A 19,175-nucleotide genomic window follows, 5' to 3' on the forward strand; every position below is an offset into this window, starting at 1 on the left:
GGGTATTGGCCACTTGTTTGCTAATTTTGCTAGAGATAAAAAGCAAACTCCAGATTTCTAAGTCATGGTAACATAGCTACATTTTTTTTCTTTTATTAATATTTTACTGTATTTTTGGATTTCTTTGGAATGAGTGTCTATTGTGCGTATAACTACAACATTTAATAGAACTATTTTTTTAAAAGCACAATCTAGGTTCCAGAATTCAAATAACTTTCTAGTTATGTGAAGTATATACATTAGTGTGGTGTCTTTGTACCTGAGTTAAGACTGTCCATTTGGATGTACTAGCCAAACTAGAATTCCCTGTATCTCTTTCACAGTTATTCACTGTCAACCTCCACCAGTGATTGAAAATGGGAGGCATACCAGCGGGATGACACAACAGTTTCGTTATGCCAGTGAAGTCTCTTATCAATGTGACCAAGGATTCTACCTTCTGGGCAAGAAAACTTTGCAGTGCAGAAGTGATTCCAAAGGACGTGGGTCTTGGAGCGGCCCTCCCCCACAGTGCTTGCACTCTCCTCCTGCAACTCAGTGTCCTGACCCAGATGTCAGAAATGGCCACAAGCTCAATAAAACTGCCTCTGAATATTCCCACGGTGACACAGTGTACATTGCCTGCAATCCTGGCTTCCTCCTGATTGGCAGTCCCTTGATTAGGTGTCATACTGATAACACATGGATTCCAGGTGTACCAACTTGCATTAAGAAGGGTAAGAGATTTTCAGGGATGAAAGGTGGGATGTTGTACAAAATAAAGAAAAAGGAGCTTTGAATACATCCTTGCCATTTTGCCTACATAAAAGCACCTAAAGTCTAAAGCAGCCATGTAGTTTTGTAGCACCTCTGTCTTTTGGAGGGCTGTGCTATCAGCCAGAAAGAGAGCTTTGGGTGTTCTGGTGGCTGAAGCCAGCCATCAAACCCACTGAATCATTTTCCCTGTCATTTTAGTTATCAGATGGCAGCCTTATTCCTGTCAGTGGCCATCTATAGCACAGGCTGCCAACGGGCGGCCTGAAAGCTGATCTTCACTCCCTAGAACAGATTTCTTTGGCCAGCACAGTATTCTTCATTTAAGTGAAAGTAAATAGCCCAGACTAATTAATAAACCTGCAAACAAGGAGAGCCCGCTTTGCTTCCCTGCAAGGCCCTGGCAATGTGAGTGAGCAGTGGCTGCCATGTTTAGGATAGGGGCTCTCTGAATTGTCTTATGTGGAAACTTCCCTTGCTAGCTCTGAGAGGCATTTGAATATGTGATCCTTAGACTGCAGCCTGTCTGCTCTTCAAAGGGAAAAGGAGAGTATGTTGTTGGCTGATAGATTCCAGTTGCGCACCATGGCCACCAATGTTTCAGTATCTTACTTTTGACACTTCAGATCATACATGAGCTAGGTGGGAGATGCACATCTCTTTTTAGCAGTGCCTGGTCTACATGGGATGAATGTATGTGTCTAGATGTCAATTAGTAGCCTTGTTTCCTGTCACCTGTCTGTATCACTATCAATAGTGTTGGCTACGCATTCCTCTGTGCTGAATTAAAGATCCTTTCTTATTGGTCTCTAAGCTTTATTAAGGTGCCAGCCTCCACCTGAAATCCTCAACGGAAGTCATAATGGTGGACATCTAACTCTATTTCCCCCTGGAAAATCGATCACGTATAGCTGTAACCAAGGCTACCTGCTGGTGGGAGAAGCACATCTTCTTTGCACTCATGAAGGAACCTGGAGCCAACCTGCCCCTTACTGTAAAGGTGCATTGTCTATTTTTCCATCTTCTTATTAAATAAAATTTGTCCTAAATGGATAGTTCAGATAGGTGATTTCAACTTAAAACAATCAAAGGAATGCAATAGTTGGATCTTTTAATTAAGTTCATTTAACTGAATTAATACAAGTATAATTCTATAAAACACTTTTCTGCATCTACATAACCAGATGGTTCTAAATTTCCCTTTGTTAATGCATTGAATGAGTCACTGATAGTCTAATGTTAAACCAATACATTATTAAATGTTTTAACTGTATTAAACATTAATTAATCTAAATATTTCAAAATAAGAATGACTCAGGCTGTAGTTTATCTGACGAATGGCTGTGTATGTAATCATTTACATACAGACTGTTGAAGTACTTTTATAAATTAAACTACTAAAGTACAGATTGTATATACACTGTGGTGACTGCTATGATTAGTATGCATTTGACAAAAATGCCAATAAAAAGCACAAAGGACTTTTGACTATATTTCCTATGAGTTGTGGTGTGGATGCTGTTATATATTTATAAAAAATTTCAGAGAGCCATTTTTGTTATCATAATGCATATGAACTAGAAGCAGTAAATTAGCACCCAATGTTTGTGGAGCACCGTTTAACATATACCAGCCATGGTACACAATATACCACATGCATTGTCTCCTTCACTCGAATGAGATCTGCAGGAGGTTGATGTCATTATCATCCTTGTTTTATAGATGAGGTTGCAGTAGCATAGAGAAACTTGTAACTTACATAATGTCATACAGCGAGGAAGCACTAGAGTCGCCACTCAAATGCAAGATCTTACCCTGTTGGCCCCTACACTGAAAATATGTAGAAGAAATAGCAATGCATGCATTGGTGTGAAGGATTAGAGAGTAAGACTAGCAGCAGTAATCCAGGATGATAGTTCAGAAAGTTCATTACATGTTCAGCCCTCTCCATTTCTCTAGGAAGCCGTATTATTCAGTACTGTTGGCCTAGACTCTGAAGCAAAAGGAAAGAGAATAATAATAGATTGCCTAGAGGTTAATGACAAAGGTGGCTGCCACTAAATATGTGCCTAGGATATCATTTTATGCCAATGAACCTTTGCTTATTGAGGGTGAAATCCACTGGTTTCCTAAACCTTTTCATTAAGGGCAGTCTGCTTTTTTGGTGAGAGGACAACATGTGATTCGACTTCAATTAGATCCTTTACTTCCAGAGGTAAACTGTAGCTACCCAGAAGCCATGACTGGAATGCAGAAGGCTGCGAAGCCTGGGAAAACATATCAGTATGGAAGCATTGTAACTCTGGAGTGTGAGGATGGGTATATCCTGGAAGGCAGCCCCCAGAGCCAGTGCCAAGACGACCACCAGTGGAACCCTCCCCTGGCTGTTTGCAGATCCCGTAAGTACAAAGGGCCTCATTGTCTCTGGAGAGGGGAAAATAAGGGAGCTTAACACAGCAACCCCCGAGTTTTCAGTGAAATAGATCGTCATGACCAGCGGTACGCTAACAGATGCACTTAAAGTTGGTGGCCGCGGCGGCCATTGGAGGGTGAACCAACGGCAAAAGGAAGACCTTTCTCTCTGTCTCTCTCTCACTGTCCACTCTGCCTGTCAAAAAAAAAAAAAAAAAAAAAAGTTGGTGGTCTAGTCTAGAAAAAGCACAACTTTCTAAGGGCAGGAGAAGTAAATAAAAAGAGATATGAGCAAGAACTGAAAGGGAGCAAAACTGAAAAATATCAACCATCTGTTTTGGAAGGACTTGTTACAGAGACTTCCCTGCCAGCTAGGTCCTGATTTGTAAGTGTGCGCCGGTTTGACAGGGAGCTCCCAAAACTCGCGAAGTATTTGTAAGAGAACCTGAGGAACCACTGACTTCAAAGCTGATTGTTACATGGAAGATTATTGTGTTGTTTTTTCTCATTGGAAAACCCCCCTAATCTGCCTAGTGAAAGTGAAGGGAAAAAAAAGCCCCAGTGAGCCCCTACATGAGAAAAGCGTGGAGACAGCTCAGGTTTCCAGTGTCTGTTACCTAGACTTAGATGACAAGTGAGTGTTGACTTCTGGGACAGGACCCAGGACTTTGAGCACCAGGGGATCTTGCTGCTAGACCAATGTTTTCAATGATTTCATGTTCTCTTTAGGCTCACCTGCTCCACTTGCTCCTCTTCTTTGTGGTGAGTTTTCTTGAATATTTGAAGCTCTTAGGATGTTTTGTAAAAATATTTGTTGAATATTATTGTTAGTGGTGCATTAAGCCTGTGATTATAGAGTCGACTGAAATGATGTTTTTGCAAAAATTAAAGAAAAAAGAAGGAAGGGGATTGAGGGAGGAAAAGAAGGAGAGAGGGGAATATGATTATCTTCTAAGAGTTGTATCTATGAAATATATGAAATCTGTTCTCTTTATATTAATAAAAATTTTAAAAAGACAGAAAACTAAAAAATAGCAAAAAAAAAAAAACACTTAAAGGTGCTATATTCTACCCATTGGTTTTCTCTTCACCTCCCAGGAAATTATATTTTTTGGTGTCTTATGGAAATTTTAATGTATACCTCCCGTTATAAAATATCACTTTTACTTAGAGTTAGATAAATGATTTAAACAACCAACTATTCCCAGTTTTTCGATTGAAATAGAGTTTTCACTAAGTCTTGGTCTTTTGCATACTTTGCTGTCAAAACAGGCTGGCTTATTCTGCTACAGGAAAATGTGTTTCACAAATGAGAGTTAGGTGTGTTTATGCAAAAGGATGGGATCCTGGGATCCTGTGTTCCTAATTTCATCACAGGGATAAGAATGTCACTAACAAAATTGGAGGACGTAGAAAGCTCTAACAGAAAGTCGGCTGGACCCCTGTGGTCACATGCTCAGGGCTTTAGGTTAAACAAAAAGCAGATCAAAACAGAATAGACTTAAGCCCAGATAGGATTACTCAAGACTTCAGTGTTTATGACCGAGAAAAGTTAAGTATAAAAGTCATGTAACATCTGTCCCAATTACTTCAAAATGATTTAGCCCAAATTTTTCTAGCCATTGATGTTTGCTCTTTTTTTTCCAATAGGTATTTTTGCAGGTTCTGTATTTCTTATCTTCTTGGTTAGCGTCACCTTATTCATGATATCAAAACACAGAGAACGGTAAGTTCAAATGCAAGTTTGACCAAAATGCACAAAAGATGTTGACTTCTTGCCTGGAAGAAGCATGAGTTGTATGAAATGAATAATGCGAGGTGATAAAAGGAACAAAGTAATGTGGGATTCATAAGAAAGATCATAAAGTGAGGAACTTAATAGCTTGTTATTCCATCACATGGATTTCTCTGTGCAGAAACTTTACGTTGCTTCCACATTTATTTTGTTGATAAAGATGAGGAAAACTTTTGATAGAATTTTTCCTGTATGTAATTATTTCCTTAGGATAATCACTTTCTAGAGTTACCAAGGATAAATGTATGAGTATTTAATGTTTAATAAGTATCACAAAATGACCTCTCAAAAAGTTTGTTCTTACTCGATCATATATAAAATTTTAATGTTTCTAAATACATTGTTTTTTTAAGTTTTTTTTTTCTGTTTCATTGGTCTGTTTATCTTTCCATCACAAATCAATTTCTATTTATTAGTATAGTTTTATCCTACTATAATATCAGGTAGGACAAGAACCCCCACTATAATTTTTAAGGAATTTCATCTCTCTTTTGTTCTTATGGGTGAGTTTTAGAATCATTTGTCATTTCCTAAAACAGACACACATTGATTACATTTAAAACTATAGATTAGTCTGTGCAAAACTGGCATCTTTCCTATAACATCTTCTCATTCAGAAAGATGGTACACCTTTTTATTTGTAACATCTTTCTCATTCAGAAAGATGTTCAAGTGAGCTAACATAGATATGGAATTAGATTGTGTTCCACTGCTCTGCTTGTCTCTATGAGCCAGAGATACTCTATTAATAATTGTAGTAGTACAGTATTTTTCTGAGATAGTTCAATTTTCTTTTCCTTTCTTCTATTTATTTTTGCAGGTAGGCTATAGAATTGTTCACACCACAACCTCTCTCTCACCCAGAGAAAGAATAAGTGTTAGCTTTTCTTCACATAAGGCTTTTAGTATCACATGGAAATAAGTGTCCATTTAACAGACATTGGAGAAATCTAGAAAGGTCATCAGATGCGAGATCATCCAAAGACTTTCGTGCCTGACAAGGAGCTGCAGTTTATCGTGTAGGGTCTTAGCAGGGAATAAAGTGTTCAGATTTTCATTCAAAAGCAGGGCCAGATTAGGCTCTCAACAAGGCAGCAGTGGCAGGGATCAGGATCAAGAGGACGGAACAGATACCAGAGGTATCTTTGCTCTAAGAGGAGAGAATTTCCAGGACTTAGCGACTTGCTGAGTACAGGAGAAGGGGGCACATGGAAGGACTCACATGGAGGTGCCTGGGTAGACCCAGTGATTCCCCCAGGGAGAAGGGCAGGTTCGTGCAGGGCGATGACGAGCTCGGCTCTGACCTGTCACATGGGTGACCTGACACCCACGATACAGGACTGGGACGGGGCCTGGGCTCAGGAAGGCGATGATTAGATCACTGCAGGTGCCTTGAGACCAAAAAGCACAGAAAAGGTAAAAATGGGGATGAAGAAGGAGGAGAAGGAACAGTCAGAACTAGGAGGAAAACTAGGAGAGAGTAACTTCACAGAATTCAAGGGAGCACAGTTCTCAGAAAAAAAAAAAAAAGAGGGGGGTGTCATTTGCATGGCCTTCCTCAAAGGAAGTTGGAAGATAATTTTAGCTAAGAGTAATTGGAAATTTAAATAAGTAGGAAATGTGGTATCTATCTCTTCCCTTCATGACACTAAGACTGCTATCACAGCACTGCATGTGCAGGAAAATTTGCAAATTTGAGAAATGCCTACAAGCTCAGAGAATTCAGATGTTTCAGTATGGCTACTGTTTGTTAATATGATTATATCCTGTCCTAATCAGGCATTTAAGAGCTTAAATTGACACAAACTAAAGGTATATTCTGGCCAGCGCCGCGGCTCACTTGACTAATCCTCTGCCTGCAGCACCAGCACCCTGGGTTCTAGTCCCGGTTGGGGAGCTGGATTCTGTTCTGGCTGCTCCTCTTCCAGTCCAGCTCTCTGCTGTGGCCCAGGAAGGCAGTGGAGGATGGCCCAAGTCCTTGGGCCCTGCACCCACCCACATGGGAGACCAGGAGGAAGCACCTGGCTCCTGGCTTTGGATCAGTGTAGCGTGCCAGCCGTAGCGGCCATTTGGGGGGTGAACCAATGGAAAAGGAAGACCTTTCTCTCTGTCTCTCTTACTGTCTAACTCTGCCTGTCAAAAAAAAAGTATATTCTAACTTAAATTTATAAGTTTCACTTGTTTTATTACCATCTTCCAGCTTATTTTCTGATTCATTGATATAGGTATTTGAGTTGCCTTAAATAATTTTTATGAATGACATGAGTAATGTCATGTCATTCATATATAATATCATATAATTCATATAATATAATTAATATATTTCATATATAATATCATATAATTCATATACTATATTCATATATCATCTAAAAATGAATGTCTAATGATAAAGTTAAATATTTTAAAAGTCATCAAAACATTTGAAAGAAACTGTGTTCTTTTCTGATCATCTAAAATATCTTAACAAAGTCTAAATCTCATATTGACCTAAAATTACCATTTTATAATGTTATTAATATATTTCTAATAAACTGATCTTTCAGATATGACAGTGAGTGGCTTACCTTTTGTCCCCTTAACAGTAATCTTTCCTCCCCAGTAATCTTAGAATACTTTAGAGTTCTACATGATAGTATAAATTGTTTTATTACTTTCACTAATTCTGACAATGTGGCATTACAAGCAGTCGTGGAGGCACACTGTCAAAGGGTAAAAGTGAAAACTTTCTCCTGAAACCATCTAAAATTTTTAGTGCTGTCTGACTGTAAGAATTTTGAATTAAATATATATAAAAATTTTCTTTTAAGTTAGTCTGGAAGTCTGTGTCCCAAAAGGGTAAAGTTATGATCACATCCTAAAATAAAAGCTTCTTTTCCATTTTTTTTCCTAAAATTTGTAGTTGTTAGCTATTAAGAGTCCAGGATCTGGGGTAAGGCCACTCAATGTCTGTTTCTGACTTGGACACTTCAAGCCTAGCCCATCATTGTTTTGTTATTTTCTGTGCCTTTTTAAAACAGACAGTGTCCTGATTTACTTCATGGGATTCTTAAAGAAATGAGATGAATTCATCCATGAAAATTACTCTATACTGGGGATTATGAGTGGCAAACAACTGTTACATCCTTATAGGAATTGTGGTCAATGAGTAAAGATTTTGTTTTTTTTTCCTCCTTTCTCCAATTCAGGAATTATTATACAAATACAAGCCCTAAAGGAGGAGCTGGTCATTTAGAAACACAAGAAGTATATCCTATTGATCCATACAACCCAGCAAGTTAATCAGAAGACCAACTGGTACCTATTGAAATTGAAATGTTTTAATTAATTTAATATGTCAAAACTGCCTTCAGTTTATCCTTGCCAATAAGCAAAGTACTGAATATATATGGTTCTGACTATTGTGTAAGTTTTTGGCAAACATGCATAGCAAATGTTAATTTATCTAGTATACATTGCCAAACAATGTTCCAGTTCTTTAAATCCATTCAACAAATATTTAAATAGCAAAACAACTAAGAGTAAAACAAGTAAGAAGATGCAAAATACTGTAAAAGAAATAAGGCAATAAAAGGGGATAAGGAGAACAAGGTGGCTGCCAGGAAGTCCTTACTAAGAAAATGGCATTTGAGCAAAGATCAGAGGGAAGTAGAGTGGCTGCAGGGGAAACAACATTCCAGGAAGAAAAAATAGGAGATGCAGAGGGCATAATGCGGTGTGTACCTGCTGTGTTGGAGACACAGCATGAGCCCGGGGTAACCTCCAGTAGGATGATGACAGGGGAATCGGGTAGAGAGGAAATCAAGAAACAAGGAAGGGATAGTGGGGAGAAGAAAATCATACAGTGTGTTGAGTTGAGCTTGGTTTTTATCTAAGATGGGAAACATTAGAAGGTTTTGATAGAGAAGCAACACACATTATGTTAACTGCTACTGATAAGAAGAGACTACAGGAAGCAAAGGATGGAAGATGGGGGATCAGTGAAGAGTACATTGAAATAATCTAGGCAAGAAAACATGAGTGGCTACCACCAAGTTGGAGAGAAGCGGTCAGATTCTGTATGTATTTTCAAAAGAGTGACAATAGGATTTACCAACGATATCTCAGTGTAAAAGAGAAAAGGAGTCATTGATAATGCAAGGGGTTTTGGTTTAAGCAAGTGGAAGGCTAGAAATATCATGATTGAGAATGTGTAGAGCAGGATTAGGGAGAAAAATTAGAAGTTCCATTTTGGAGATGTTAATTTGAGATGTTTAATAGACATCCAAGTAGAAGTGTCAATAAGGTAGCTGATATACAAGTCTGACTATCAGGAAATAGATCCAGGCTGGAAAATACGCAGTTTTGAGCCTCATCAGTGTATGGCTATACCTAATGACGACACTGAACAAGACCACTAAGAGGGTGGAAGAGGCTAGGGGAGAGACAGTCAGTACTGAGCCCTGGATCCTCCTACATTAGAAGTCAAGGATGGGGCTGGCACTGTGGCATAGCAGGAAAAGCTGGCATCCCAAATGGGTGTAATCTATAAAATAGAAAGTTACCACCTCTCCCCTCTTACTTAGTACCATAAATGAGGCTTCAGACAGCTCTGTGGCAGCTGAGGAAGAGCAGGTTACTTTCTGTGATGAGTTGTAGAAAAGGAAAGGGGAGAACAAGGGAGACCATGTCAGAATGAACGCCAATCAAGATTAGGGCGGGCCCAGAGGCAAGCCATTAGGTAAATAGTTATTGAATGAATGCATGACTATGAGAATGTTGCTTACATTTCCTTATTTGGTTTTATTAATATTCATTAATATAAATTGTAGTTCTTATTTGTTCCAGATCATACTATTTGAAGAAAGACCTCCTAGTAGAAGAATGTCTTCTAATAGACTCAAGGCTTCATTGGATTACAGCTATAATCAGTGTACAGAGAGAACATTAACTTCTGATTGCTTAAACTTGGAGCTGCACCGCTGCTGTTCATGCCACCTCCTGAACACAAGTGATCTATTTCAGTGTGTTCCGTGCTTAGAATCCAATTGAATACTGGTTGGAAAGAAACCACGCTAATATCAGCAACTCTCTTTGTGGTCTCAATGTCAATGAAATCATTCATAAGCTATATAACCTCCAAATGCACCTTTTCTCTAGCAGAACAGAGAACACTGGCTCGATGGTAAAGAAAGGAGCCCAGTCTCACTGCCATGTGCTCTTCAAGGAGTTTCTGAAGTCTCTGATGGGATATGTGCCTGAAGCCAACTATCAGCAACTATATGGATCTCAAAGTGTCACCTTTAAAAGGAAGGCACTAAAAAGAGATCTCATGTAAAGACCCATCTTCTTTTCATAAGACATACTTACTGCTACCATATGCTTTGAGTTATAATGTGGTTGTAATTATTTAAACCAAGTGGGAGGTATTTCCTGTGGTTACGATGGCCATACTCTTACTGGGAAGTGTGCTTGTATTTTAATAGCAGCTTCCTCCTCCAAAATCATTAAACATCTCACTTGTATCCCCACTTGGTTCGCGTTTTCTCACAATACATGCTTTCCATGCTCACTCAGTAATTCCAATTTTCACAAGTATTGTGAAATTATAGAAGTCAAGTTTTAATTCTAAATTTTTGGTATACAACTCAAGCTTTGGATATATCCTTAGCAGTTTTGTCATAAGCTCTAGTTGCTTGTAAAATGTCATTTAATAATGTATTAATAAATTATATCTATTAAATTGACTTATATAATTTTTTTCTGGAGGCAAATCTTGAATAACAGATATAGTCCTTTTTTTTAGAGTTCATAATTTAATAGTTATTTATTCTGTTTCCCACAACTCAGTCATTATAACCTTATTCTCAACCAAAAACTTAAATTCCCTTGCCCTCAAGACTTTCTCGGATTTTCCCACCCAACACCTTCCCTTGACCCTCTTGTCCTCCTCCATTTTATTGTACATCCATCTACTAACTTCCTCTGTTCTAGCATTTAAACTATTGGGAAAACAAAACCTGGCTTACTGGTAACTACAAATTCACCCTCTCCACCGTCTCCTAGACTAGGTATGCAGTCAGCATCTGCTTTTGTTTTTATGTGATAGAAAATACATAAAATTTATCATCTTACATTTTAAAGTATAAAGTGTTACAGTTCAGTAGGGTTAAGTATATATTCACGTGGTTGTGCAACAGATCTCCAGAACTATTTACTATTGTAGCAAGTTTAATATTGTCACATTGAAACTCTAGGAACACAAATAACAATTTCCTATCTCCTCAGCTTCTAGTAGCCACCATTCTTTCTGTTTCCAAGAATTTGACTATTTTAGATACCTGATGTAAGTGAGATAATGCAGTATTCATTTCTGACTGGTTTATTTCACTTAGTACAAAGTCGTCAAGATTCATCCATGTTGCGGACGTGACAGGATCTCCTTGCTCTTTGAGACTGAATATAGTCCATTGCTTGTAGCTACTACATCCTGTCTAGCCTTTCATCCATGGAAAGACCTTTGTGTTGCTTCCACCTCTTAGCTCTTGTGTGTAATGCTGCCACGAAGCTGTCTGTGCTGCAGATGTCTCTTCAGACACTACTTTTGATTCTTTGGGATATTTACCACAAAGGGGGCACTGTTCAGCACTGATTGCACTTCCTCACATTACCTGTTCACTCACTCCAACCCATCCACTCCACTCTACCTTCATTTCTCCTTCTCTGAGCAGATGTGAGAACATCTGAGGACAGCTCTCCAAGCCTCCTTTCCCTTGACCTCCATGCTTGCCTGCTCCATTCATGCCCTTCTTCCTTCCTCCCCCAATCTGTCTCTCCCTGGACACTGCTCCAACAGTGATATCCTGTCCCATCATTGCTCCTTCTACCCACCCACAAACCTCCCAAGCCAGGAGTGACAGAAATCTATCTCATTCTGGCTTAGACCCGATCCAAATGTTATGGTATAGGATGTAAAAGACCAAGGCTGTACTTGTCTTCTGTCAAACAGGAATTAAATATTCAAATTGTGTCCTCAATCTATTCTACCTCTAGTTCTCCTTTCCATTGATGGCTTCATTGTCTGACAGACACTTCCTAAAAAATGGGCAAAATATCTGCTCTCCATGTCAAATCCCTGGCTGTCTGCTCAGCATTTCATCACAAAGAGCTTGCTTGTCCAGTATCCCCTTCAAAAGTCCCCTCAATGGCTCATTTCTCCAAATAGGGTCATGCTCTCCCAAATGAACCAATTATTATGACAGTGACATAAAGACATATGACAAAGCCTGAGCGGCCTGCATTGCCTTGGAGCTGGGGTTGGTATTGGTCCATCTCATTCTACAGTGGGGCGGTTGTGTTCCCCAGAGTACATCTGGCATTGTCTGGAGACATATTTGGTTGTTATAACTGGCAGAGGAGAAGTGTCTGGGACCTCATGGGTAGAGGCCAGAGTTACCCCAACACATCTTACAGTTCACAGGACATTCCCACAACAAATGATTATCTGCTCCAAAACATGAAAAGTATTGAAACTGAGAAACCATAGTGTACTTGACCCCCACTGAACCGCAGTAAAGAGGGGACTTCCCAAGGGAAAAATCTGGGGGCAAATTTCAGAGAAAGGGACTCATTTAAAGTAAGAGATACCTACCCCATCCTCCACTCAGATCTTCACCAAGCCATCCATGATTCTCTTTTAAACTAAATCTCTGCACCACTGAAGTTTCTGAAAGAGTGGTTGACCTTAGCTGTCTCTATCATTGCACCCATTCATTCATTCATTCATTCAGTAAATGGTCAGGGAAATCCTGTGTATGCTAAGCACTGGTCAGATCATGGGAGGTGACAGTGACAGATCGATGCATCCTCATGCAGCTCTCAGCCCAGTGGGAAAAGACCAACAGGAGGCATGTTCTCAGATGGCAATAGAATGAAATACTAAGCATGATGGGAATAAAATGAAAAAATAAGCCTATACAGTGGGAAAAGAGGAAAGAAAGTTCTGAATGAATGTGTCATTCTAAACAGTGGCCAAAAAGGTTTCATTGAGAAGGTAACACTTGAGCAAAAGAACCCATGCAGGTGAGGAAAGAGCCATGTGGGCATTCACCCATGTAAACAGCAGTCCAGGTAAAAGGGCTATTAATCGTTGTTGGGGGAGTAGAGAACCAAGGAGAAAGTGCACCTGCTGTATTTGAAGAAATGGCTTGTTTCCATGGTGAATCCAGCAGAACAGGGGGAATCATTGATGCTGGAGAGGGAATTTCTGCAGCGATCTCCTTGAGCACGTAAGAGCATATCAAATCTAGTGCATGAGTTCAGGTTATTCTTGGATAAGGGTGCGAATGGCACTGCCATACTAAGAGGATAACCAGCCACATAGGCCAAATACAGGCATTTGGGTGATGACAGAAGATAGCAGAAGTTCTCTTTCATTGCTTCTGTTTTCTCAGTAGAAAAAAAAAAAACAAAGCTATAAACAGAAATTAAGAATAATGGAGGTGGTGTCAGGGTTCAATGTAAAAAAAAAAAAAGCAACAGTCTTTTAGGAGAATGGGAGTGTAAATGAACTAGACAAATAGTGGTGCACCAGGCAGAATGAGAATGGTACATCTGAACCAAGATGTCATTAAAGCAAGACTAGTCATCGTGGACACGTTTTTTCCTCCAGCCACATTCAATTTCAGAGGTCCAGAGGCAACATAACCGAGAACTGAGTGTAACTAGGGTTGTTGTTTTGTCTAACAAATATGATAAGGTTGAGGGGGGTTAGGGTGTGTGCAAAATAGTGATTATCATGAAAGAACATGGCATTTAACGTGGTGAGGATGAAAATGAAGCACAAAGCAGTAGGGGAAGGGGGAGTTTTAGACCTAGCAGTTAAGATGTCATTCACCTGTATCCCACATCAGAGTGTCCCCCCATGTTGTAGTGCCTGGATTCAGTTCCTGGCTCGAGGTCCTGATACAAGCTTTATGTCAATGCAGTCCCTGGGAGATGGCAGATGATGGCTCCAACAGTTGGATAACTGACCCATGAGGGGGAAACCTCGACTGAGTTCCTGGCTCCTGGCTCCAGCCCTGGATCTTATAGGCACTGGAGGAATGGACCACCAGGCAAGAATTTTATCTACCTATCTCTGTCTCTCTGCCTCCTGAATAATAATAAAAAATTAAATAAATGAAGGAGACGAGGCCTGAGAAATGGTGGCTGGATCAGCAGGTTTCAGGCACTGAGAGATACAAAGATTTTTGGATTCAATTTCAGGGTACAAGGGGCTGAATCACAAGTGTGGGGTTGTAGCTGGAGAGTGGGGTATTTGTGATTATACAGGGAATGCAGTTGTATTGACATGTTCCAGGGAACAGACATGGGCATAACTTGTAGGATACAGTGGAGGGCAAGATCAGATGTCAAGGCACCAAAGCCAAGTATGTGAAAATACTATTGCCGTGAATATACAAATCAGCAGAGACTGCCACAGGAGTAAGAGTGGAAAAGATGGCCCGGAGATGGAAGTGAAAGCTTCCAGGAATGAGGGGAGAAAGCATATGACAGGAGATGTGGGCTAAAGGAAGAGTTAAGGAGAGGCACATTCTGACAGCATGTGACTAAGGCTGGAGAATTGAACCTTCTTCTCACCCCTTTCCCATGGCCCTGAGAGCAACTTGAAAGGATGAGATCAGCTCCTTGAGGAAGGGTATTAGAGGGACTGAAGTGGAAATATCGTGGATGATATAATCAAAGCAGATATGTCTTGCAATTGAGTCTTGAGAGAGATGCTAATGGAAACTAATGAAAAATAGGAAGCATACTAGGCCTTTGGAAGATGGCCCTTTCCCAGTAAGTGAGGGGTGGAGCTGAGACTTCAATAAAGCAGTGTTCTAGAATGTTTGGGTGAAGTAAGGCTGGGCACACTAGTAGCACCCGTTTGCAGGACTATGTACTTGTGGGTCTCCATTCATGAAGATGCACTGTGCATAGAACTTTTCTGCCTTGAACATCTACCCTCCAGAAATAACTCTTCTGCATGGAGTACAAAGGAATGAGCACATTTACTAAAACACTTGCGACAACACTCATGTCTCTTCCACCCTCGTCTCTCCCCCTCTCTATAGCACTTGGCATTTGGAATTACTCCCCTCTCCACCAACTCATTCCAACTCCAGCCTTAGAAGCAACTGACTCTTGCTTCCACCAACTGGTGAATCTGGGATTCTTTCTTAGGGGCCATGGCCCTACAAAAGTCCATGACTAGAACTAGTGATAGATAGATAGATGCACTGGTAGATAACATCTTCACATTTCTGTGCACTCTATTTATGCGTTAAAAATAGTTCTGTGAAGGGATCCATAAGCTTGACCAGTGGGGGAGGGATGTATGTGACACACAAGGATCTGGTTCCTTACTTTCCATTCTGATCTTCATTTTGTTTATAGAGTCGCCGTCCACAGCCTCATCAGTGATTCTGACCATCTGCTCTCATGCCTCTTTCAGAAGTCCTCTGGTCAGGCCTTTTTGGAAGCTCAGCCTCACAATCAACAAAGTACCCATGTCCCCAACCTGTCCCTAAACATTCCCTGGTCTCCTGGCTTTGACTAGACCCCATGAGCGCATGCTCAGTCTGTTCCAGCCTTCTTTACTGGGCCGCTCTCCCCTGGTGGTCCTAATCCCTCTCCTCCTCCCATTAGCTTCCCACTGTTGCTGTAATGCGTTGTCCTGCGGTTTACAAGATCACAGATCTATTCTTTTGTGAAAATAAAAGGCGCAGGCAAGGCTGGTCCTCCTGAAAGCCCCAGGGAGTCTGTCTTCCAGCTGAAGGCACAGGCACTCCCAGGTAGCAGCAGCAACACTGAGATCTCTGCTTTCATCATTGCTCCTCCCATGCTGAGCTCCTGCCCTCCTCTTATAGGATCTCTAGGATCACTCTGGGTTAACCCAGGGCACTCTCCCAACTCCTGGATTTAGTCGCATTTGCAAAGCCCCTTTCGCCAGGGGAGGTAACACTCACAGCTTTCAGGGATTGGAACGTGGACATGGGGCGGGGGCGGGGGGGTGGCATTCAGTCTACTACACACTTCATTTCTCTCAACCCTGAATTTTTAACCGCTTGTCCCGAATTATTCCCTTTCCCCTATTTCTCACTTCAACAAATAGTGCCTCTGGCCATTGCTAATCTTGCTTTCTTTCTTTTTGCTGAATGGAAAATGGAAGTAATCAAAATCCAATGCATGAGCAAATCTGACCATTCCATCTCCAATGTCTTTGTTAAGTGTCCGTTTTATCAACCGAGGCAAGGCCACCATCGAATCTCACTGGGTTGATGGCAAAGTCTCCTTCCCAACTCCCCCACCCACCATTGCTCTCTTCTAACCTGGTCTGCGGACTCCACCGAGGGTTATGTTTTTACACCGTAAATCTGCTGGGTCACATCTTCTCCGGAAATCTTTTAACGGGCCGGATGTGTCAACGCACTGAGCAGAAGTCGGTCCTCCATGGGGGCACCCCCTGGACTCCGCACACCCGGTAGGCGGTTCAGCTGCACGGATTCCTGCCGGGGCGCAAGCCCAATTGCAACAGCACCGCCTTTGTTCCGACCCGCACGCCCCCAAGTGGAGCTCCTCTGGGAACTGAGGCACCGGCAGATTTTGCGCCTGCACCTGGGTCTCTAAGGCGCTCTCTGGGAGGGAGTCTCCTTAGAAACAATGCAAATGGGGAGTAAATAGGACCGCGCTCATTAGGGGAAGCTGTGGTCGGAAGCTTTTTGCCCCGGAACCTCCGCAACCCTTTCCAGACCTCAGGCGCGGAGCCCAGCCGCTGCCTCTCCGCTCCGCCGCGTGCTCTCCTTCCTCCCACCGCCGAGTTTCTAGAGGCGCTGGGGGAGCATGGGATCCGCTTCCGCGAGGAGCCCGGCGCCTCCACCTCGCCTGTCCCTCTGCGGGGGAGCTCTCCTGGCGGCTGCGGTGCTGCTGCTGGCGCTGCCGGCAACCTGGGGTGAGACGCGGGCGGGCAGGGGTTCCGGGCGGGCGGGGGGCACCGCACTGCTGTGGCTGGACTCCGCGTGCGGGAACCCGCAGGAGCGCAGCTCGCTCTGTGCGGCGGTGACCGCGGTCGTTGGGTGAGGGTCAAGTTCGCGTCTGCAGCGGCTCGGGGCGCAGAGGTTCAGCGGGTGCCGCGCGTGCATCCGTGGCTTTGCGGAGTCACAGCGGAGCGTGGCGGTGGCGAAGGCAAGGCGGGGTTGGAAATTCGACGAACCTGCGTTTAACCCTAGAAACTTAACTGGGAGGGAAGTTGCTACACCTGTCTGCTTCCTCAGCCGTAAAATGGAGAAGTATCTCCGCATCATGATCAGGGTGTCTACCTACATGGCATACAGCGGCGTGTCAGGTGCCTAACACAGCGCCGGTCACTTAATATCTACCCCGCCCGCGGTCATTGCCTTTGCACTTGGATCAAGGGTGTCCAGATAAACACTCCTAGGAGTACAGTTATCACCTGGAAACTGCCCCGCCTTCGCTGGACTCACTCCCCGCCCCAAAGTGCAGCCAACAACAACATGCGCTTAATTGAACTGTTTTCAGACAGTTCCCGTGCCAGGAATCTGGGGCTTGGAGAGCCGGCAGAAGGTGCGGTGGATCTGGCCGCAGGGGAGGGCACAGCAGAGTTATTTTAGGCAGGAGGTAAAACCCATCAGTAACTAGTAGGGGGATTTTGAGTCTACATCTTCGCTTCCTTCCTCTGAAGTTCAAGTATGTGAACACCTTCGATTCTGATGCTTTCCTTCATTCTGGCCTCCTCCCAAGTTCGCTTGCCCATTCACTGGCAGGTGTCCGTGGAAGTGTCCGGGCTTTTCCTAACAATGCAGTTTCTTCCCCACTACACGTGTTGCATGTATTGTTTCCTTGTTCCTTCTCAGGGAGTTAAGGAAAAACAAGTTTCCACAGAGGGGATGATGTATATCCGATCTCCTTAGACGTCAGAAAGTAACCTGTCAGGGAAGTGATGTGATGAAGGTACATTGCTCATTTTAGAAGGAACAAGGGCCCAGGCGGCGAAGCAATCTGTTGCCACTGCTTAGGAATATCTGTGGTCTTTGGGAGTACTGACTCCCTTCTTCCTGGCATTTTGTGACAGTTTGCCGGTGTTTATTAAGTTACGGCTGTAAACAATCCCAGACACCATTAACTTCTACTAGTAGTAACACTAATAATAATATTGAGATTATCATAATAACCTTCAAGTGCAAAACAGCCTACACTAAACTAGTAGTTTGGACAGGAAAGTAATTTAAGTAAAGAAATGCCGCTGGAATGTCTCCACCACAACACTTGGGAACTGGAAAGGCCTATCAGAGAAAGCAACACCCGCAAGACGTTAGAGTATAGGGAAGTAGGAGGTGGAGTTTCATGAAGTCTACTTGATTCGGAGGCCAGGATCCTGATTTTTCTAGCTCCTGATACTTATTAACAAGGGGAGTAGCTAAAGGGCTCCCACTCTGCAAGTCAATTAGCAGCCCTGACCTTCAGGGTCCATTTGCAGAAAATGCACATGACTGGCACCCTGTGTGGAGAGGGCGATTGTGAAAATCAGATGAATTGGCCTATGTGACAGTGTTTTGTAACCTGAAAAGCCCCAGGCAGATCTGAGAAGCTATGACTAAGAGGTCACGCAAGAGAGCCTGAAGGCTACAGGATAACTGAAAAGGAAGAAATCTTGGTTCCAGTGATGGGAAAAGCCAGTGGAGGAAGCCTGGCTTTAGCAGTGTTTAAAGAGTGAGCCCAGACACAGGTTGAACACAATGATCCATGGGTGTATTTATGTCTAATTAAAAAAGGAATTAAGGCCGGCGCCGCGGCTCACTAGGCTAATCCTCTGCCTTGCGGCGCCGGCACACTGGGTTCTAGTCCCGGTCGGGGCACCGGATTCTGTCCCGGTTGCCCCTCTTCCAGGCCAGCTCTCTGCTGTGGCCAGGGAGTGCAGTGGAGGATGGCCCAAGTGCTTGGGTCCTACACCCCATGGGAGACCAGGAGAAGCACCTGGCTCCTGCCATCAGATCAGCGCGGTGCGCTGGCTGCAGCGCGCCGGCCACGGCGGCCATTGGAGGGTGAACCAGCGGCAAAAGGAAGACCTTTCTCTCTGTCTCTCTCTCTCTCACTGTCCACTCTGCCTGTCCAAAAAAAAAAAAAAAAAAATTAAGATTCTCTCATTATAAGATAATTGCATCACCTGTGAAGT

General features: G+C 42.6%; 1 protein-coding gene across 1 annotated transcript in view; it reads left to right on the top strand.

Moving 5' to 3' along the window:
* Window positions 1-19,175, top strand: part of CR1 (complement C3b/C4b receptor 1 (Knops blood group)) — a 122,772-nt gene that overhangs the window by 28,065 nt on the left and 75,532 nt on the right. The window contains 7 exon segments of the mRNA XM_062210757.1: window positions 324-716; window positions 1,568-1,753; window positions 2,967-3,152; window positions 3,895-3,927; window positions 4,816-4,891; window positions 8,149-8,233; window positions 16,735-16,934. Coding sequence (XP_062066741.1) covers window positions 324-716; window positions 1,568-1,753; window positions 2,967-3,152; window positions 3,895-3,927; window positions 4,816-4,891; window positions 8,149-8,233; window positions 16,735-16,934 — 1,159 coding nt within the window.

Source organism: Lepus europaeus, chromosome 14 (assembly GCF_033115175.1).
Source record: "Lepus europaeus isolate LE1 chromosome 14, mLepTim1.pri, whole genome shotgun sequence".
NCBI lineage: Eukaryota > Metazoa > Chordata > Mammalia > Lagomorpha > Leporidae > Lepus > Lepus europaeus.